At 41.1% G+C, this 21,596-nt stretch overlaps 1 protein-coding gene across 22 annotated transcripts in view; it reads right to left on the reverse strand.

Annotated features, from left to right (window-relative positions):
* Nucleotides 1-293: 293 nt before the first annotated feature.
* PDE4D (phosphodiesterase 4D) overlaps nt 294-21,596 on the reverse strand; it is a 1,654,385-nt gene continuing 1,633,082 nt past the window's right edge. For all 22 annotated transcript variants that reach the window (XM_070056730.1, XM_008262244.4, XM_070056728.1 and 19 more), the window contains 7 exons: nt 21,221-21,319; nt 20,402-20,566; nt 19,926-20,025; nt 7,333-7,487; nt 6,252-6,374; nt 5,624-5,806; nt 294-5,012 (listed from right to left, as the gene is read on the reverse strand). In XM_070056730.1, coding sequence (XP_069912831.1) covers nt 4,599-5,012; nt 5,624-5,806; nt 6,252-6,374; nt 7,333-7,487; nt 19,926-20,025; nt 20,402-20,566; nt 21,221-21,319 — 1,239 coding nt within the window. In that variant the 3' untranslated portion in view covers nt 294-4,598. The remainder of the gene's footprint in view (nt 5,013-5,623; nt 5,807-6,251; nt 6,375-7,332; nt 7,488-19,925; nt 20,026-20,401; nt 20,567-21,220; nt 21,320-21,596) is intronic.

The following is a 21,596-nucleotide window of genomic DNA, read 5'->3' on the forward strand; positions in this document are numbered from 1 at the left end:
GAAGCACTAACTTTACAAACAGAATGTAACAGAACAGTCATTTAAGCATGGAAGACTTCTTTCCAAGTCTATTTAGAAACCACTACTTAACTGTATCGGCCAAGCAGTCTGGAGAAATTCTTATATAGCAAGATTAGTTGATGTAATTTGTTTTCAATTGGTTTTGCATATCAACACTAACTTAACGATTTCCTTAGTCTATTCATTTAGACTACATTTGTTACTCTTGGAAATGTGGAATAACTGAACTATAAATTAAAAAATTTTATTTGTAAAAAATACCAAGTCATAAATAGGCAGAATCAACCCATGCTTTTATTTTTGTTGCATATAAAAATTTCATATGAAGGTATTGATGTACAGTACTATCCCCATGGGCTGTAAGAGGCTAAGAAACCACTAAAATAATCATTTATAATGCTCACACACAATTTACCACTCTTAAAACATATCCAAAGAAATGAAATTAAAAAAAAACTAAAATCAGTAAGGATGTTTTTTGTACTTATAGTGTCCCCTTTGTACTGTTTAAAACAAAAGTAATCAAATTCCTTTGGGCCAGGGCTGCTAAAATCTACAGTTTGTGTCAAAAATAAGAGGCTCATTTTTCCTAGGAAAAGGCTCTCTCCCTTCACTGATGAAGTCACAAGTTCCAAGGGCTGGGCAGCAGTGGGAAGAGGCTTCCATGTTATCCGTGAGAAATTTTTCAGTGCTTTCAGGAGCTGGCCATTGTGTGGGGTTACGTTATATCCTAAAAAGACATAATTTTTGAAGAAAAAAATTCTAGAGAATGGCAAATCCTTTATGCCATGTAAACTGGCATGATACCCAACTTTGTATTCAATGAGTTTACAAATACATAAGGTAATCTGGTCAATCTTAACTTTCTCGTACTTTATATTCTGTTAACATGACAGGAAGCTAATTAACAGATGACTAACACAAATGACCTATGGCTCCAATTTCCAATCAAGTTAATTTTCTTGTGGGCTCCAGGAGCCAAGGAGACTCCATCATCACTGGACAAAGATAGATTTTTTCCAGTAGTGTTTGAATGAAAAAAAAAATTGAGTAGCTCCTGATCCACAAAAAAGGCAAAATCTATATGCAATACCACTCCATGGCAAGAAGTACTTAAAAGCTTATGTCTCGAGGGCTGCACAATCTTCTAGAGCTTATCTGATTTTGTAAAATTCGGGTATTTCCAGATAGCCAATGAATTGAAAGCTTGGATTTAAAATACCCAGCCCTAGCCCCACCATTACCTTACTTTGAAATGCAGCAAAACAGAAGAAAATATTAAAGTTAAGGCACAGCCCTGGGACCAAAGACCTGCAGCTATATTTTTAAATGTATATATCTTTATGTATTTTATAATTTTGTTGAATCTTCCATAAACAAGCTCTAAGGTGACAAGACTATATTACAGGAGAAAAGAAAATGTACAAGGAGTATGTATACACACCATTCATTCTCTCACCAAGAGTTTCCAAATATATCAACACCATCCCATCATGGGATGATGTTTTAATAAGAACTGATAATTTACAATTAACATTACAGTATGTACATTGCAATAAATACATGGTTGTAAACAGACAAACAAGACTGTATTACAGGTAAGGTCATTTGGTGAGAAAACAATGCATGGCACAAAAAATAAATAATGCACTCAAAAATTACCATAAAGCTTTCTGTAAAATCCTTTTCATTCAAGTTTTTTCTTTCTTTGACTTTAATTTGTTCTATCTACATTATTTTCTTGTGGATTTTAACTGATGTAAAAGAAAACAAAATGAAAACAGCATTATTGTATTCAGTAACTTGCAAGCTGAAATGTACTGGTTTTATGCAAACTTGGACATTTTATTCCCATACAGTACCCAGATATTGCATTATCTTATGGCATTTTAGGAAATGTAAAGCCACTTGTAAAAGGGTGTTCTTCTTAAAGCAGTGTGTACTTCTGAAACACACTTTGGCGAGAGAAAAGGAGAGAAATATAGAGAAGGGAGAGGGTAAACAGATTGTACAGTGCATTAGTCCCTGCCTCTTGGATATTGGGCCTATTCTATAATTTGATTGTCCATTGGTGCTATCTTTATAACATGGTACCATTAAAAAACCAACAAACTGAGGGAGAAAACCTCTCTTAGTGCAGTTATAAACCCTTTCAGGTCTGAGTTTGTTTGTGACATATTGCTTTTTTTTTTTTTTTTAAATTAAGATTCTAGGCACTCTGTGGGGGAAATACCAAGTGTAGGGAGAGAAGGAAGTGGGAATGTTCTGGGAAAAGAAACCAAGACTCCTTGCCTTTCCCTCTAGACCTCCCTCAGGGGCAGACACCTTCTCAAACGTTCTCAAGGAACCACTTGGCAAACCTCGGCTTTCGTTTACAAAGACTTATAATTGATCTCTACAGGGGGAGGTGGAAACCTGGCCATTAGTTCATTAGAAAGGTTCTGAGCTCTTGGGATGGTATCATCAGCTTGGGTCATTCCCCTGGGCTGATGCCTTGATTTTGTAGTCCCCAGAAGGCTCCTTTATACAAGTGTTTTTCCAGATTGTGACTTTTTTTCCTGTTTATTTTCCATTTGGTTTGATATCTCCTTAATTTTCACTGTCATTCTTGTCTATTAATACGAAAGTGATTATTCTGAGCTCCAAACCTCTTGACTGTACAAACCATTGAAATGGGAGGAAAATCAAAACTAAATGAACGTGCCATGATGCCCATTGCTATCAGCAGGTGAACACTAAGGAATTAATCTCTAAACCTGCAATACAGTTCCTGGTGCTGAAATGTTAGGTGACCTTTAATTTTGCATTAAGGCACAATCTGTTTACCAACCCAGTATTTTCAAATGCATTCCATTACCAACCCTCTGGTGCCAGTGGAATCATCAATTTCTCTCCCTCAATGTGGTTTAAAAAGTAATTCCCCCACTGCAAGATGGATGCTGATGGGAGGATGACAGGTGACAATGCAATTCCTATTTGTTACGTGGCTGTCCTTTGAGAGCAGTCCCTACACTTACAACCACTTTTCGGGGCTAGTCCTCACCTAGTTTTTAATCACATGGTGAAATTACAGGAACAAAAGGGAAGCTGTTGTACTGGGGTTTGTTAATATACTGTTAAGAGCTAGCTAAGCAGCTTTTCATACTATTAACTTTTCTCTGGAACCCAGTAAGAAAACCGAGTCAAGATATACAACCTCATGGAAGAAAAGAATGCGAACTGTAACCTGACTACCTATTTTCACCCATCAGAATGGTGGTGATATATTTGATAAGACTCCATCTACTGAACATGGACAGAGGTTCAGACACACACTAAATAAAGCAGTGAAAGGGAAAAACACTTTTCTTAGTATATAACAGGCGGTGAAAACAACAAAAATGAGCACGAAATGTGCAGGTTATTACAAAGACATGCACTTGGGAGATGCATGTCTATCGACACAGCAGAAAGTCACCAGAAGACACTAAGTAGGAAAATATCTAGAAAAGACTGACCATTTTAGCTACTGGGTATTTATATATCTCCCACTTGCTTCAGACAACACCAGCTGATGACTGAGTTTCTATGAGGGTTAAGACACATTTGACATAACACACATCAAAGCATTACAGAACAAATATTCACTTTGCACACTGTGAGGAAAAATGTTGGTGGAGAGCAACTCCACTTGAAGAGTGGAACAAAAAGCAAAGTAAACAAAGACTTACAAAAAGGGTTTCCTGCAACAGAAAGATATTTTTTCTGTTTTAAAATATGGAAGTCGTTGGTATATAAAACAATGGATCACTACAAATCAGTTAATTGCTATGAACTATAAGGTGCAAGTAAAATTTGTAAATTAGATTTATCCAGTGTAGCACAGATTTGTACTGAAAACTTGCAAGTTACTTCTTAGAAAAAAATAACCAGTGGCAGATGAAGTTCTGAACATAGTTATTTAAATATAATACCTCAATACATTTAATAATAAAAGTAAGCTCTACAAAAAAGATCTGTTTTACATATCATACAAAACAGAGGTCAGTGCAGCTCACTGAACCACACTATTCAGTCATGTATCAGGAAGACTTGAAATTAGAAAATTATGCAATTTCCGTGGCTCATCTTCCTTCTGGTAACAGATCCATGCTGTGTTCTGTTCTTGCCGTATCGGCTGCTCAACCAGCAAGTTCGCTCTGTGCAATGCCTTATTTCTTCTGAAAATATTGCAAACAAATAAAAACTCCAAATCCCATCACAACCCTAGGGCTGCCCGATGAGCCACGCTCCATTGAAAACATTGTGGAGTTGATTTTTATCGGCCTCATCAGCTCTCGCGAGCTGAAATCTTATTAAAACGCTGTTCGTGAAGCTGTCCCCCTTGCTCTGACGACATGGAGGTGAAGAAACTGGTTAGATATTCCTGAGCGCCAGACTGAGTAGTCAAGGTCAGTTTTGTTCAACAAACGTCCTGGCAGATGATAGTGAGGTGTGACCATGGTTGCGGCATGTGACATGCACTTTGGAAACAACTTTTCTACTTAAAAAAAAAAAAAGAAAAAAGAAAAGAAAAAGGCGTGAAAGTCTTTGCACTGTTACGTGTCAGGGGAATAGTCATCTATTACACAAGCCTCGGGCTGGCTCTCCTCTTCCCCTACGGCCTCCTCTTCCACCTGTTCATCGAGGGGAATTTCAGTCGACTCTGAGTCTTGAGTGCAAAGAGTCTTGGAGTCACTACAGCTAGTGTCTTCCTCCACCTGACTCCCACTGTCCTTTTCAGTGTCTGACTCTCCGTCTTCCTCCAAAGTGAGTTCAAACTGGAATTTCTCAGTTTGACCTTGCCGTCCCTCCTCTTGGTCGTCAGGCGCAGGCGAGGGGCTCTGAGGGATTGTGCTCTGGTACCATTCACGATTGTCCTCCAAAGTGTCCAAGATGTCCTGTGCATCGGGATGTACAAGGTCGGCCCAAGTCTCCCAGAGAGGATGGACAATGTAGTCGATGAAGCCCACCTGACAAAACAAATACAGCACGAATTAGAGGACTCGGGACTAAGCAAGAGTGCACATGGTTAACTGGATCATGGCCTACAAATAGAACCCTGAACAGAAGACTACTGACCCTAGGCTGGGAAATCAGTCACTGTTGGGACGACACCCCATGTAGAAATACTGTCACTTAGTGGGTGAAAAGTAGCTTCCAGAAGCCTCGGTTCCAGAGGGAAACAACATAAAAATTGCATGTGCTTATGTGGTAAGGCACGGGGCCTCGACCGTATTTTGGAATGTCATGGACTCTGCGAATACACTGTCTGAGTGGTCAGGATGAATAAACACAGGAATGGATATAGGGGACTTCAAAACATGGGTGGGAAATGCATCTCATGACAAACGGCATGAATATCCAAACAAACTCATCCACTAACTATACTTGGCTATCAACTTATAGAAGTCTCCACATTGAAGCACAGGAATGTAAGACACAAATGTGAAAGTATGAGGGTTGTAAAGGCAGACGTGAACCTGAGCTTGTCAGACGACAAAACGCCAGGAGACGTGGATGCCAGATAACGGCATGCTGAAGCCGCCGCTTTGCTCCGGGGGCCGTAAGCATCATCCGTTACCTGTGATTTCTCCACAGACGCGTTGTGCTTGTCACACATGGGGCTTATCTCCATGCCACGCTCCCTCTCTCGGTCTCCTTGGCGAAAGAACTCCTCCATGATCCGGTCCGTCCACTGGCGGTACAGCTGCAGGGGCTTGGTGGGGTTGCTCAGGTCTGCGCAATGCACCATATTCTGAAGGACCTAAAATAGATGGAGGTGTTTTCTGTTCACAGCTGCTCCTTTTATAACTAAAAATTCACATGGGGTGACTGTAACACTTAAAAATACATGTAGTGCAAGATTCATTCCCAACAGCTCAACCGTGTGTTGGCGTGTGGTTCACACTTGTATTGTTAGCTTCAAATTATGCCACTGTGACCACATCTATGCATCATCACACAAACTATTCATGGCATGACTGATTAAATTCAGAGCTGCTTATGAAGTTAGTTTTGTCGAGATACCAGTGATTTTAAGAATGTATACAAACGAAAGACCAGTAACACTTAGGTTAATTCTCGGAAATGAGAATTTGCACAAAGATCGTGCCTATAATTATTAGAAACGTGAAGGGGAGGAAGGGGAAATCGTATCAAAGCCGCATACACAGACACGTGCATATGTGCACACAGCTCAAGTACTTTACCTGAATCCTATCTGAGTAATTATCAAGAAGGAGAACTCCAGAACTAGTCACTTTCTTAGTTTCAACCATAGTTTTCAAATCGGCCAGCAGATTCATGTGTTTTGACATATCTGTTGCAAGTACCTTAAAAGACAGAGTATTTTAGTAAAGACCAGAGGAAACAGCCAGACTTTGCACATGAAAATATGCAGAATGTGGGAAGGAACAGAAAACCATTATGGCATCTACTAGACAGTATACAGAAGTTCTTTACTCCTTCTTGGGGCAGAGTCTTCAAGTTTTCCGGAAACCCAGATAAGTGAATACAGAATGCGGAAATACTAGGCATGAGCACTACTTTCGTGGTGGGAAACGGCATTCTATGTCCATGGATAAGATACCATGTGTTTAGCAGGAGCTTTTCCCCATTCCCTGGACTACAGTGAACTGAATTAAAATTGTTTACACTACTTAAGAAACAGAATATTCTAGTTAATTTTCTACTTATTCAGCAGGCAATTCTTGCCTCTGTACAAAGCTTGACAGAATAAGTTGATAACTGGGGATTTTCCTGTGCTGCCATCATTCTGAATAACAGGCACAAAGAACAGTAAAGCCATGGATATTTCCAAGTAGACGGGAGAAAGCAGGGAACGGGCCACAGCTCAAATGTGTTTTCTTAACTGATGCGTAATAACAGTAGCTAGATTTAGGGACACAGTGTGATATTTCAATACACGTATACAAACGTGTAATTAACAGACCCTGGTAACTGGCATAACCATCACCTCGAACACTGACCATTTCTCTGTGTTCAGAACAAAGTTCTCTTTACTACTATTTGGAAATACAGTTAATGGTTGTTACTCAGCTTTGCCTGCAGCCAGATGGGAGGAACTCAGAAAACAAAGCCCAACCTGACATTCTTAAATCCAAACTGGTGGAAGTGGGAAAACCTACTACAGAATGTCAGTGCTGGCAGATTCTAGAACGTAAAGGGCAACGACAGGTTTGGAAGACGCTTTGCTTAGTTTGACATCCATCTCGTTCTTGCATGTAAAATAGTAACGTGCATCACATTTCTGCTTCGTCAGTTACTCACAATGTCAATGACCATTTTCCTTAAGGATTGTCTCTGCTTTTTGGTCAAGTTCTGGAAAATGTCACAGTTCTCTTCCTGAAGCAACTTGAAGCCCACAGCCAAATGGTGGTTCTCTAAGACAGAGGAGTCGTTGTACATCAAGGCAAGCTCAGAATCTGAAAGGGAAAGAGGCCAAGATCAGCACAGCTGTCCATCAGGAGCTTTTCCTACTCCTCACGCCCGAAGGGGCTTTGGATTTAGGATGCAGTTTCCGAAGACTTCTCTGCTGCCCTGCCGTTACACGGTACTCTCCAGGGTAGAAAACTGGAGGGCTTAAGAGCACGCACTATGATCGTGGCAGTGAAGTCTAGTGCTACCAACATGTGGCAGGTCATTTCACCCTGTGGGTCTCGGCTTCCTCCTTTTTCTCAAGTGAAAAAGACTTCAATAACCATCACTCTCCTCTAGGTGGTTCATAAACTCAGCAGAATGTGACATTACTCTTCATATCTGCAGTATGCCCAGAGCATAAGGTATGTATTCCTGCAAACCACGGATTGTCTAAATTCCAGTTAATACCATGCATGGACCAAGTGATGTAGGGCTTGATATTTGTGTTCAGAGAAGGCATGAGAGCAACTTGGAGCATATGAACAATACTGACTTGTTTGTGCTGTTTATTTAAAAAAGTGGTTTAAATGTTTTGACTCACATGTAACACTTGTGCTTCAACACACACACAGACAGTACAAACCTGTCAAACCAGGCAACCAGTCTTTTCCTTATCTCTGCTTTGTGCTTGGACAGCCTACCAGCTACTCTTCTCCAGATCTTTATGCAGTATGTAACGTACTACTGTGAATGACAGTCACCCCACTGTACCAGGCAGCTCCAGGAGTTGTTGGTGAGATCTCATTCTGTGTTGGTATCTGCTGTCCAACCTCTAAGCATCCCCCAACCCTTCCCAGCCTCTGCTGATCTCTAAGTTCAGATCCGTTTCTGTATGACAGCACATAAGGTAGTTGTCTTTCTAGGTATGGCTTATATTACATAATGATCTCCTGCCCATTTTGCAAACATTAAGGTTTCGTTTTTTTATGGCTGAGTAGTAGTATTTTACTGAGGTCTGTGATGCATTTGGTTTGTCCATTTGTCCACTGGTAGTTAACGAGGTTGATTCTGTGTCTTGGCCACTGTGAATAGTGCTGCAATGAATATGAGAATGCAAATATCTATTTCATGTTAGTCTCATTTCTGTTGGATATAGCTCCAAAAACAGGACAGCCTGGTCACACTCTCTATTTTTCATTTTCTGAGGAACCTCCACGTAGGAATTCCTACTGACAGTATATACAGGCTCCCTTTTCTCTCCATCCTCACCAGCATCTGTTATTTTCTTTTTGATAAGTCATTCTAATTGGAGTGGGATGAAACTTCATCGTGGTTTTTGATTTGCATTTTTGTATAGGCTGAGAGGTGGGGGCTACGTGTCTTGCTTTAATCTGCACGTGAATATTCAGTTTTCCTTGTACCAACCGAAGGGGCTGCTTTTCTCCAGTGTATGTTTTTGGTGCTGTTTTCAAGGATGAGTTGGTAAAAGATGTGTGGACTTATACCTGAGGAATCTCTATGTTGTTCAATTGGTCTATGTCTATTCCACTTATTTATTTGAAAGTGTTACACAGAGGGAGATCTTCCACATGCTGGTTCACTCCCCAAATGGCCTCCACAGCCAGGGCTGGGCTGATCTGAAGTCAGGAGCCAGGAGTTTTCTTCCAGGTCTCCCATGTGGGTACAGGAGCCCAAGCACTTACATCATTTTCCACTGCTTTTTCTAGGTTGTTAGCAAGGAGCTTGATTGCAAGTGGAGCAGCTGGGTCTTGAACTAGCACCCATATGGGATACTGGCATCACAGGTGGTTGTTTCACCTACTACGGCCCAGATCTATATCTGTTTTGATGCCAGTACCATGCTGTTTTGGTTATAATAGCTCTGCAGCATATCTTGAAGTCCACAACTGCGACACCTCCAGCTTTGTTCTTTTTATTCAAGAATGCTTTGTCTATCTGGAGTTTTTTGGTTACCAAATATACATTTTAAGATTGGTTTTCTCAGGGCTGGTATTGTGGCACAGTGGGATAGGCAATGGCTTGTGTCACCAACATACAATATTACAGTGCCTATTTGAGTCCCAGTTATTCTGCTTCCAATTCAGTTTTCTGTTGATGTACCTGGGAAGGCAGCGGATGAACTTGGGCCCCTAACACCCATGTGGGAAAGCTGGATGCAATTTCTGGCTCCTGGCTTTGGCCTGGCTGTTGAAGCCACTTGGGAAGTAATCCAGCAGATGGAAGCTCTCCCTCTGTTTCTGTCCCTATTCTTTGTCATTCTTGCTTTCTAGTTTTGGGAAGAAGGTCACAAGCATTCTGATGGGGGTTGCAATGACTCTGAAATTGCTTTGGGTAGGATGAGCATCTTAAATATCATTTCCTCATTTATAAGAGACAGAGAAGGAGCTCCCAACCACTGGTTCACTTCCTTTTGCCTTCAACGGGCTCAGCTGGGCCAGGCTCAAAGCCAAAGCTGGGAGCCTGGAATGCAATCCAGGTCTCCCATGTGGTTGGCAGAAACCCAATTACTCGAGTTGTTACCACTGCCTCCCCCAGTCTGTACTAGCTGGAACCTGGAGTCTGTGCCAGAGCCAGGTATTGAATCTAGGTATTCCAATGTGGGACACAGGCATCTTAGCCATTAGGCTAAAAGGCTAAATGCCCAACCCTTGTATGGACATTTTAATAATTTAATAACTTTAATAATGTAACTTCCCCATCCATGAACATGGGTGGTCTTTCCACACTTTTGTGTCTTCAGTTTCTCTGATTAGTGATTTACAAATTGTTGCAAAAGACCTTCCACATTCTTGGTTAAATTTATTCCAAGACACTTTTTTTTTTTCCTTTGGACAGGCAGAGTGGACAGTGAGAGAGACAGAGAAAAAGGTCTTCCTTTTCCATTGGTTCACCCCCCCAATGGCTGCTGCGGCCTGCGCGCTGTGGCTGGTGCATTGCGCTGATCCGAAGCCAGGAGCCAGGTGCTTCTCCTGGTCTCCCATGTGGGTGCAGGGCCCAAGGAATTGGGCCATCCTCCACTACCCTCCCGGGCCACAGCAGGGAGATGGACAGGAAGAGGAGTGACCAGAACAGAATCTGGCGCCCCGACCGGGACTAGAACCGGTGTGCTGGCGTCGCAGGCAGAGGATTAGTCTATTGAGCCGTGGCGCCGGCCCCGAGACGGTTTTTAAAAATAATATATTTAATCAACAGTCAGTTATAGATCTTCCATCTGCTAATTCACTCCCCAAATGCCTGCAAAAGCCAAGGCTGAGCCAGGTTAAAGCCAGGAACTCCATCTGGGTCTCCCATGTAGGTGGTAGCAACCCAAGTACTTAAGCCATCACCCATTACTTTCTTAGGTGCATTAGCAGGAAGCTGGGACTCAACCAGCACTCCAATATGGTATACTGGTGTTGCAAACAGTGGCTTAACCCACTAGGCCACAATGCTGGCCCCTCCTCAAGTTCTCTTGTAGGTATTACAAGTGGGATTGTTTTTACTTATTTCTCAGTCTGCAATTGTGTAAAATTGCTAGTGACTGTATTATGTTGGTTAGGCATCCTGAAACTTCAGTGACCTCTTCAAAGTTCTAAGGGTTTCATGGGTGCAGTCTTCAGGTTTCTCTATACATTGAATCGTGTCATCTATCAATGGCTAGCTTGACTTGCTCTGTTATTTGTATACCTTGTCTTTCTTTACTTTGCCTAACTGCACTGGTTCAAACTTCAAACACTATATTGAATAAGATTGGTGATATCAGACATCCTTGTTGGGCTCCAGATCTGAGAGGCAATGCTTTCAATTTCTCCCCATTATTAAGTTCCTGGCTGTGGGTTTGTCATGTGCAGCCTTTGATATATTGAAGGTTTTTAGCTTTAGTAAGATGTTGGGGCAAGGGGACAGTACTGTGGCATAGTAGGCTAAGCCTTTGCCTGTGGTGCCAGCATCCCAAATGGGTGCCAGTTCTAGTCTAGGCTGCTGCTCTTCTGATCCAGCTCTCTGCTATAGCTTGGGAAAACAGAAGGTGATGGCCCAAGTTCTTAGGCTCCTGCACCCATATGGGAGACCTGGAGGAAGGAAGCTCCTGGTTCCTGATGGGCCCAGGTCTGGCCATTGCAGCCATTGGCGAGTGAACCAATGGATGGAAGACCTGTCTCTCCCTTTCTCTGTCTGTAACTCTTCCTCTCAAGTCAATAAAAAAAAAAAAAAGCTGGATTTTGCCAAATGTTTTTTGTGTTTGAGATAATCATCTTTATTGATCTGTGAATGTTAAATCATCCCTAGGACAAATCCCACTTCATCATAATAGGGTTCTTTTGGTATGTTGTAGAACTGATTTTGCTAGTGTTTTGATTGGCATAGTTGGAAAAATACTCATTAGGGATGCTGATCTATTTACTTTTGCATTGTGTCCTTCTCTGGCTTTAGAATCAAGGTGATTCTAAAACTTTGACTTTACAGAATGAGTTTGCAAGTGTTCCCTATCAATTTTCTGTCATAATTTCATAACAATTTTTGTTAGCTCTTCCTTAAATGGTTGGAAGAATTCAGCAGTGAAGTCATTTAGTCTTGGGCTTTTCCTTGATGGGAGACTTTTTAAAATATTAATAATGATTCAATAGTATTCATTTTTGGTCAGTTCAAGTTTTCTAGGTCCTCATAGTTCAATTTTTTTGGCAAGTTTTATGTCTCTAGAATATTATGCATTTCTTCTAAGTTTTCCAACTTGCTGGTGTATGGTTGTGTTCATAGTCTCTAATCTGTATTTCTATAGTATCATTTTTAATTTTTCCCTTTTAATCTCTGATGCAAGTCATCTTTTTAGTGCACTGAAAGATAATTGATTTTTATCTTTTAAAAAATCCAACTCTTCATTTCAGGGATCTTGGGATTTTTGTTTCCATTTCATTTCAAAGGACAGAATAAGAGAAACAATGACTTTAGTTTGTTCATGTTTTTCTAAGTCCTTGAGATTCATGATATCTTTTTTATGTATGCTTTTGTAGTATCCCATGGGTGCTGGTGCTTCCATTTTCATTAACATCAATGAAGTTTCAAATTTCCTATTGATTTCTTCAGTGAGTTTGTGCAGCTGCAGTCCTTTCTGCTGGTGTACTAGAACATCCGTGGAGTCTGCAGGGGTTACTGCCCCTGTAGCACAGTGCATTTCCACAGTGGACCCTTTCTCAGGATGACACCACCCTGCTGCAGCCTGTGCTGCAGCAGTCAGATGAGGGAGGCAGCGAGATCCTTCTCTGAAGCTCGACTACCAAGTGTACCTGCAGGAAGCTTCTTCGCTGGCGGGCTCCAAGCCTGGGCAACTGTCGATCCCCCCTGTGACTAAGACTGCCAGGGTCCACTGTCCCTGGAGACTGGATGTGCTCGCATTCTTGTCTCCCCTTTCCTCTGCAATGGGATCCGGGTGCTGGTATGCTTTGCCTTTTTTTTTTTTTTTTTTTTTTTTTTTTTTTTTTGCTACCATTCAAGGTCTCCTGTGTTCTGTTCTGTGGAGATCTCTGTTCTCTCTTGGGTACTCACTTTCACATGTGACTATTGTTACTTTGGTTTTTCTCTGTTACAAAGGTGAATGCTGGGCACCTCTATATGGGCCATCTTCTTCACCCCCCGCTTAGTTTCTTTCATGGTATAGCTTGGAAAGTCCAAGCTAGATCACATTTTTCTACTTTTCTCCCAAGTATCCACTAATTAACCTTTCCCTCCCTCATCACTGCCCTTTGCAGTCTCTGTGAATGCCATTGTATTCTCAACTTTTTTTCCACTGTGCATTTGAATGAGATCATGTGCTACTCATTTTTCTGTGCTTAGATTATATCACTTAAAATAATGACCTTTAGTTCCAAGTATGTGGCAAATGACAAGATGAAAACCTTTATGGCTGACAAGCATTTCATTGTATATATTCTAAAACTTCTTTAACAGTTCATCAGTTGGACACATGAGTTGGTTCTGTTTCTTGGTGATCTTTAACAGTGCTGCAATAAACACAGGCATCCATATATCTGACAGATGTATTTGATTTCCTTTAGATTATATGGCAGTTCAATTTTTGTTATTTTTTAAAAACTGTACTTTTAGAATTTATTTGAAAGAGTGAGAACTTTCTTCCACTGATTCATTCCCCAAATGCCTGCAACAGGAGAGCTGGGCCAGGCATAAGCCAGGAGTTCCATTTGGGTCTCCCAAGTGGGTAACAGGGACCAAGTACTGGAATCATCACCCACTATTTCCCAGGGTGTACATTAGCAGGAAGCTAGAGTAGGAAGTGGAGGTGGGACTTCAATAAGGCATTATGGGATGCAGGCGACCCAGGTGGCATTTCAACTGCTGTACCAAATCCCTCCTCTAGGAGCATCCGTACAGTTTTGCACCATGACTCTACTGATTTGCATTCTCACAACTGTGCAAGTGTTTTATTTCATGTCTTCACCAGGACTTATTTTTGTCTATTTAATAATGTAATTTTAAATAATGTAATGTATTTTTGATTTCTATTTCCCTGACTAGTGATGTGTTTCAAAGTATCTGTTAGCAATTTGCATGTTGTCTTTTGAGAAATGTCTGCTCTGCCAATCTTTTAAACAGATCACTTGCTCTTTTGCTATTGAGTTGCTAATATTTTTATTAGCTTCTTGTCACATGTATAGTTTGCAAATAACTTATTCTATGGGTTGTCTCTTTGGCTGTACAGAAGCTCTTTAGATTGAAGTTTGTCTATTTCTGTTTGTTTTCTGATCCAACATATTCTTAATTGCCTGAAGTGTCTCCCGAGTGTTTTCTTCTGGTTATTTCAAAGTTTCAGACCTATATGTAAGTATTTAATCTAGTTTGGTTGATTTTTACACACAGTGGTAAGAGTCTGGTTTTATTCTGCACGTGGCTATCTTTCAAGATTTATCTGTTTGAAAGGCAGAGTTTCAGAGAGAAAGGCAGAGACGGAGATCTTGTATCCACTGGTTCACTCCCCAAATGGCTGCAACAGCCACAGCAGGCCTTAATCAAACACAAGAGCCAGGAGCTGCTGCTTCTGCTCTCACGGGGGTACAGGGGCCTAAGCACTTGGGCCATATTCTGCTGATTTCCCAGGCACATTAGTAGGCAGCTGGATCGAAGTAGAGCAGCCAGGACTTGAACTGGGGCTGATAAGGGATGCCAGTGTCAGAGGTGGAGGCTTTACCCACTGTAGCCCAGCACCGGACCCCAGGCTGTCCTATCTCCAAAGAGTGTTCTTTAGTACTTCTGTCAAAGATCAATTGGCTGTAGATGTGATTCCACTTCTAGGCTCCCTATTCTGATCTGGATATTGGGTTTTGTGCCAGTACCACGCTGTTTGAACTATCTTTGTAATAATATTTTAAAGTCAGGTAATATAATGTCACCTACTTTGTTACTGTTCAAGTTTGCTTTGGCCAGCTGGGTTCCTTTGTGGTTCCTCCCAAATTTCAGTAGCATGTTTTTCTAGGTCTGTCATTGGTATCTGGCTGAGAATTTCTCCACCAATGTTCATCAGGGATATTGGTGTTTAGCTTTTTTTGTCTGGTCTTGATATGAGGACATGCTGGCTTTCCAGAATGACTTTATATAGTGCCAGTTATTAAAAAAATATATTCAAAGTTTGGTAGAATTAAGCAGTGTTTTTTGATAAACTTTTAATTACTGATTCAAACTACTTAAATGTTTCTTCATGATTCCATCTTTGTAAGACGCATGTGCCCATGAATTTGTCCTTTTCTTGGTTACAGGATTTGACACATAGGTGTTCATAACAATCTTTAGCAGTCCCTACATATTTGAGTGATGTCATGTTTAAGGACTCTTTTATTTTGAGAGGCAGAGAGTTTCCATCCTCTGGTTCACTTCCCAAATAACTGCAATGGCTACTGTGAGCCAGGGATTCAATGAGGTCTTCCATAGGGGTGGCAGGACCCCAATTACTTGAGCTGTCACCACTGCCTCCCAGGATCTGCATCTGCAGGAAGCAGGAGTCAAAAGCCACATCCTAGTATTGGACCCAGAAGTTCTGATCTGAGGACATTCTAATTGGCCTCTTCACTGTTATGCAGGATGCCTGTGCCACTCTTCTCATCTCTGATGTTATCTAAATCTTCTCTGTTTTGTTAGTCTACCTAAGGTCTGGTCAATTTTGTATTTTTTTCCTTTTTGGTCTCCATTTACGTCTGCTCTGAGTCTCATTTATTTCCTTCTATTAGATTATCGAGGTGCAATGATGACATCTACATCATCCTATAATGTCTTTGTCTTAACATTTGTTAACGGTTGTGCTACAGTATCTTTATTTCTCCTTCACAGCTAAAAGACAGTTTCTCTGGGTATAGAATTCTTTGTTGGAACTTGTTTTCCTTTAGTACTGTCAAAATCTCATCTACCCCCTCCAGAAGTCGATGATGCCTGTCCTCACTGGTGATGCCATCACCTTTACTCAGTCTACTGATTCAAACGCTCAGCTCTTCTGGAAACACTCTTGCAGACACTGCCCGGGCAACTGTTCACCCCAGTGCTGGTGACATGTAAGCCCCTGGAGTGCAGAGATCTACTTTGTCACCAGTGCATGAGATTACAGAGCTAGGTACATAGTAAGCACTTGGATGTAAGTTTAAGTAGATTTAAAGAAACTTTATTTTAAATCGCTTAGTATTAAAGGATACTTGAGAAAAAGTTCTGGAAAAAAAAACAAATTTGAGTTCTTCTATCAAATTTAAAATTTTTAAAAAGGCCGACAAACTCAGAACTGGCAAGAGTATGGGGAAAAAGCAAACTGCTGTAACAAAATGTAACTCTCAGAGTATCACACAAGTTGATACTCATTAACAGGGGTTCAATTAATGCAATAATTCTTAACAAGGAACGTGTCAAGCAGATGAAAAGGTCATTTATAACTGTTTACTTCTATCTCTGTGCCTAAAGAGAAATCTGGAATGCTGTTAACCAATCAGTTAAAAATCAGGAATTTCAGGTGAGTTTTACCTATTTGCCGTCTTGTTTCTAATTCACAATGTATTTATGAAAGCTTAATTAAATAGGTTTTGAAAATTCTGTCTTCTGAATAAAGGACATGTACTCTACAGTATAAGATAAATGTGGGTCAAGCCAAATCTCAAATTTACCATACTTTGATAGGTAAAAGATAAATTCCATAAACAGGTCTGTTGATCTGCTTGGCAAAGTGCAACTGTACGAATAAATTAAATGCAAATCCATCACATCCAGGTTGGAGGTAAAATTGCCATGTCTCAGAGCTGAAAGGGACCTGGCTCTGAAGTGAGTGCCCAAGTTCTTCCCTTTAGGTCTGTGAAGATGATGCATTATTAAAATCTGGGATTTGCTACTGGAGTGCTCTGTAATGGTCTGACTTGAAGAAGAAAAGAGGTTCATGGAGATCAGCTTGTTTAAAAGGCACAGCGAACAGGCAATGACTAGGCTCCTAAGTGACAGTCAGAAGGTCCGCATGGTAGACCACAGCCAAGGGATGGGGCTGGAGCAGACACCACGGTAAGAGAGAGACTCAGTGTTCCTACAGCTTTTCTACTTGTCGTAGGGCTAGAAACTGTAATGGCCTGTTACCCTGTCTAAATCAAGTCTTCAAAAGGAATTCTAGACAAGAAAAAGTGGTTTTTAACTTGATCCTTTGTCCTTGGCAACTGGGAATTAAAACTGCCAGTCTCCCTCCTTCCATCTGTCTACTCCTCATGCTCTTACGCTGCACTTTTCCCACCCTTAGCACCCTCTCCTGTCATGTATTCACTTGTGAGCTGCTGCTTTTCTGCAGAACACAAGCTCTTAGGAACCAGGGCTGTGCCTTATTTACCCACATAGTCCTAGTGTCTCGCATGATATTTGACAGTCTCTGTAGGTATGCCTACTTAAATCATATTTGCTAGAAACTTACTGTGAAAATGGAGATTCTGAACAAATGACTAACAGGAATCAATTTGTCTTTCCAATCATCAATGCTATATAATCTGTGCTCTTGTTACTACTCTAGCTTTTCAGAAGATAAAACCGAAGTCAAAATAGTTTGTGGATTTCTTTATACATTTTGTCCTTTAAAAAAGACTTAGTTTCTCATCTGAAACTTCAATGTTTCTAAAAAAGCTTAACCAATTATTCCAGCTAAAAATCACCTGGCACCTACAAGTAACACATGGAAGGATGAAGAAAAATATAATCACAAAGAACAGGAGCATAACAGGACTAGGACCCAGCCCAATCACCTACGATACCTCCCTTAACCTTGCCACAGGAGCTTCCTTAAAGTAACACACGTAAACTTCCTCACTACAGGTTTCCAAATTTGATGACAAGAACCCTATAGAAACACAGATTCAACCATTTGGACAAGTGGGAAACTCCAGTCCTGAGGTAAGAGAATAAGTTCCTAATAGATGCTGCACCTGATAGTGAACCTATCCATAAAAGAGGTTTTTAAAAAAAACAATTTAATACCAACTGCAAATTGACACTGAAATCCCATCTAGTACAAGTTCAGAAGTTACTAGAGGGATTCCTTTTTTGATGCTGCACAGATGTGACTGGGAAACACGTGAGCCGACTTACCAGTTTCAAGTTAGCTAACCCTGTCATTCTAATAAGGGTCTGATCAACTCTGGGATGTTTTTTGCACCATGTGACAATGCTGATTCATTCTCAGGAATCATCCTTCCCCTCACAAAAACGCAGGCAGCCCAAAGCTCCTGAGATTGTGAAACCCCCTGTGTTGCTATGGTCCCACTGACTAGCAAAGAATCTTGAAAAGCAGCATCGGGTATTCCACTCCAGATAGGTATCCTTGGTTACTCTCCAAGTATCTATAATTGCGCCTTTATTTCACCTGTGGACCAAGGTTTTCCTCGCTTATTTAGATACCACAGAAACTGACACAGGTGTCAATCAGGGGTCACAAGACTAGAGCTAGTCTTCCTTATCCTTAAATTTATCCCAGCAGATGCCATGCAATGTCACTATTTATGTAGATGGCTCTGATTCTTACAAGGTAAGAACATAAAATGTTATCCTGTCTCACCTAGATAAAAAGTTCCTAAACCAAACTAACCATCTCTCAGGAAATCTGACCTTTCTAGTCTTCTATTATATAGGCAAGTCACTAAAATGCATTTTGTTATAATGCACAGATACTACATTTAGACTGCTATGAGAAGACTATTATCCATAAACTCAAGTAAAATGTGCTATAATGTATTAACCTGCTGTAGGAGGGACATACAGGTTCACTTTGCATGTTTTAAGGCAAAGCTCAAGTACTACCTAAACATTTTCTGTCCAGGTGTGTTTCAGAAGCCCAATGTTAAATACTCCCTAGCAGCCCTTACGTTTTCAAATTCAGAGAAGACTTCTTATATTAGGATACTTGAAAAACTTCATAGAAAATGGAACTAAGTTACAAAACAAGCTGGAGGTCTAGCATAGCTGGTTAGACTGCCACCTGCAATGCTGGCATCCCAAATGGACACAGTGTGAGTGCAGGCTGTTCCGCTTCTGATCCAGCTCCCTGCTAACAGCCTGAGAAAAACAGAGGAAGATGGTCCAGGTGTTTGGGTCCCTGTCACCCACGTGGCAGGCCACACTGAAACACCTGGTGGCCATCTGAGGAGTGAATTAGTGATGGAAAATTTGTCTCTTTTTATTTTTTTTGACAGGCAGAGTGGACAGTGAGAGAGAGACAGAGAGAAAGGTCTTCCTTTTGCCGTTGGTTCACCCTCCAATGGCCGCCGCGGCCAGCACACCTCGCTGATCCAAAGGCAGGAGCCAGGTACTTCTCCTGGTCTCCCATGGGGTGCAGGGCCCAAGCACTTGGGTCATCCTCCACTGCACTCCCTGGCCACAGCAGAGAGCTGGCCTGGAAGAGGGGCAACCGAGACAGAATCCAGAGCCCTGACCGGGACTAGAACCCGGTGTGCCAGCGCCACAAGGCGGAGGATTAGCCTAGTGAGCCGTGGCGCCGGCCATGTCTCTGCTCTTTGAAATAGACTTCAGAAAAATGTTTTCAAATATTCATGTATAAAGAGTTATATATTAAAAAAGGCATACATTCAAAAATAATTCTATCTGCCATGAACTTTTTGTCTGGTGAAATGTTAGTAATGATTAAAATACTGAAGATGGCAGTTTCTGTTAGTCTTTTTAAGAGACTTAAAAAGGCAAAAACAAGGCCTGGACAAGCGGAGATGGGGAGAAGTGCTATAGCCCCTAATGTGGACTAAATGCTCTACTTAGTGAGGAAGACTTAAAGGTTCCAGTAGTTAATGCTAAATCTCTCTGCGTACTTTACTTTTAGATACCTTCATGTTTTTAAGATATTAAATGGTTCATGGGACATAATTTTTAGAGCTAAATTATATTATCATACACAGGTTTCAAAAGAGCATTATGGCTGTGGAAAAGAATCCCAAGTTTACAAAACCTTTTAGTCATCCATTTCCTCAGGAAACGTCAACTTCACTTACTTGTATTGATCAGAAATTGATTGGACACACCAGGATGATCTACATCATGTATTGCACTGGCAAAAATTGCTGCAAGAATCTCCAAATCTGTAAACACAGCCTGCAAAAATAGACAACACAGGTAATATTACTCCACGATAAACAAATGAGAACTTCCCAGAATTCTGATGTAAAAACGGAGCTTTTTTCACAAGGTGTCAAGAAAAATCTTTTCGATAATGAGATACTCTTGACCTCTGAAAACATGATTTCCTGTGCATTCTAGGATGTCTAGAATTACTGGCCTTTCCCCATAACACGACAATGGCACGAACAACGAAATCAACATGGGAGACTTGTGATGACGTAAAAATAGTATAGATAATATAAATCGTTGCCCAACTTATTTCCCTTACAGTCCCTATACTTTCAGTGAAGCCAAGCATTTTCTGTACCACAACCCTTGCCGTAAGAATAAAAGGCCAAGAGACATTTACCTCTAAAGCAGGTGTGGACAAGAGCACATGAGTAGACTGGACGACATCTGCAGCGTGGATGTTGTTGTGGTAGGCCACGTCGGCGTGGTAATGGTCTTCCAGAGTCATAAGGTACGTGATCAACGTATCCACTGGAATTTTAAAGGTTTTCAATAAATCCCGCTCCTGGAGGAGAAGAAATTCTCTGAAAATTCTTGTCTTTGCAAGAAAAATGTTCCACCAAGGTTGTTAAAAAATCACACCCCAGTGCTGCCTACAGATAACCCAGAAATGGAAACAGAACTTTCCCATGTCTACCAAGGGAAAAGGAAACCTGGGGGAAGATCCAGGGACTTCGGCGTGTCCCTGGGGAGCCCCCCTGCCCCAGTGCTTTACCTGGGGTCAGGAAGGGGCTGCACTCTCCCATTAATCTGCAGTCTCAGCTTCTCATTTAAAGCCCACCCGGTGCTGGGACAAGGCTCAAAGGGGAGCTTAATGCATTTAGTTTTTCTGAAGAGGAAAATAACAGGGGCCAGACCTACAATGACAGCATCCCATATGGGCGCAGATCCTGGCAGCTCCACTTGGGCTTCAGCGCTCTGCCAATGGCCCAAGTGTTTAGGATTCTGCCCCTCTGTGTGTCACACTCACTTTCAAGTAAATCTTTGTTTTAAAAAGTAAAATATTAATACATTATCTGTGTTTTACCACAGTCCTTCCTGAATTTTGATTTAGCCCTTGATAATAGAGCCAGTAAGAAAAATAAATCAAAAAAGGTAAAAGGCAGCAGTAAAGACGCCAAAATGCATGCACCATCCAGCCAGAGGTCAACTACATTACCTGAAAAATGGTGTGCATGATAACAGTCAGAGGCCGGTTACCAGACAGCTCTGCTATTCTGAAAACATGGAGCCCCCATTTGTTCACATCTTCCAGTTCCTGGGGTTAACGAAAGGTACCAGAAAGTTAGAAGGTAGTACAGAAAATGAATTGATGAACACAGTCACGTAAGAATGACTTTTTAAAAGCAAGGATTCATTTACATGACTGTGGTGTATCAATTATATTGAAAATGTAGTGAAAACTGTAGAATAACTGTGGTACAATACAACCTATCTACCTACTCTGGATCTCAAAGCATTTCTTCAACACAGATACTCACCTAAAATGCAGAATAGATGATGGATTTCTAACTCTTAAGGCCAATCAAAGCAAG

Source organism: Oryctolagus cuniculus, chromosome 14 (assembly GCF_964237555.1).
Source record: "Oryctolagus cuniculus chromosome 14, mOryCun1.1, whole genome shotgun sequence".
Taxonomy (NCBI): Eukaryota; Metazoa; Chordata; class Mammalia; order Lagomorpha; family Leporidae; genus Oryctolagus; species Oryctolagus cuniculus.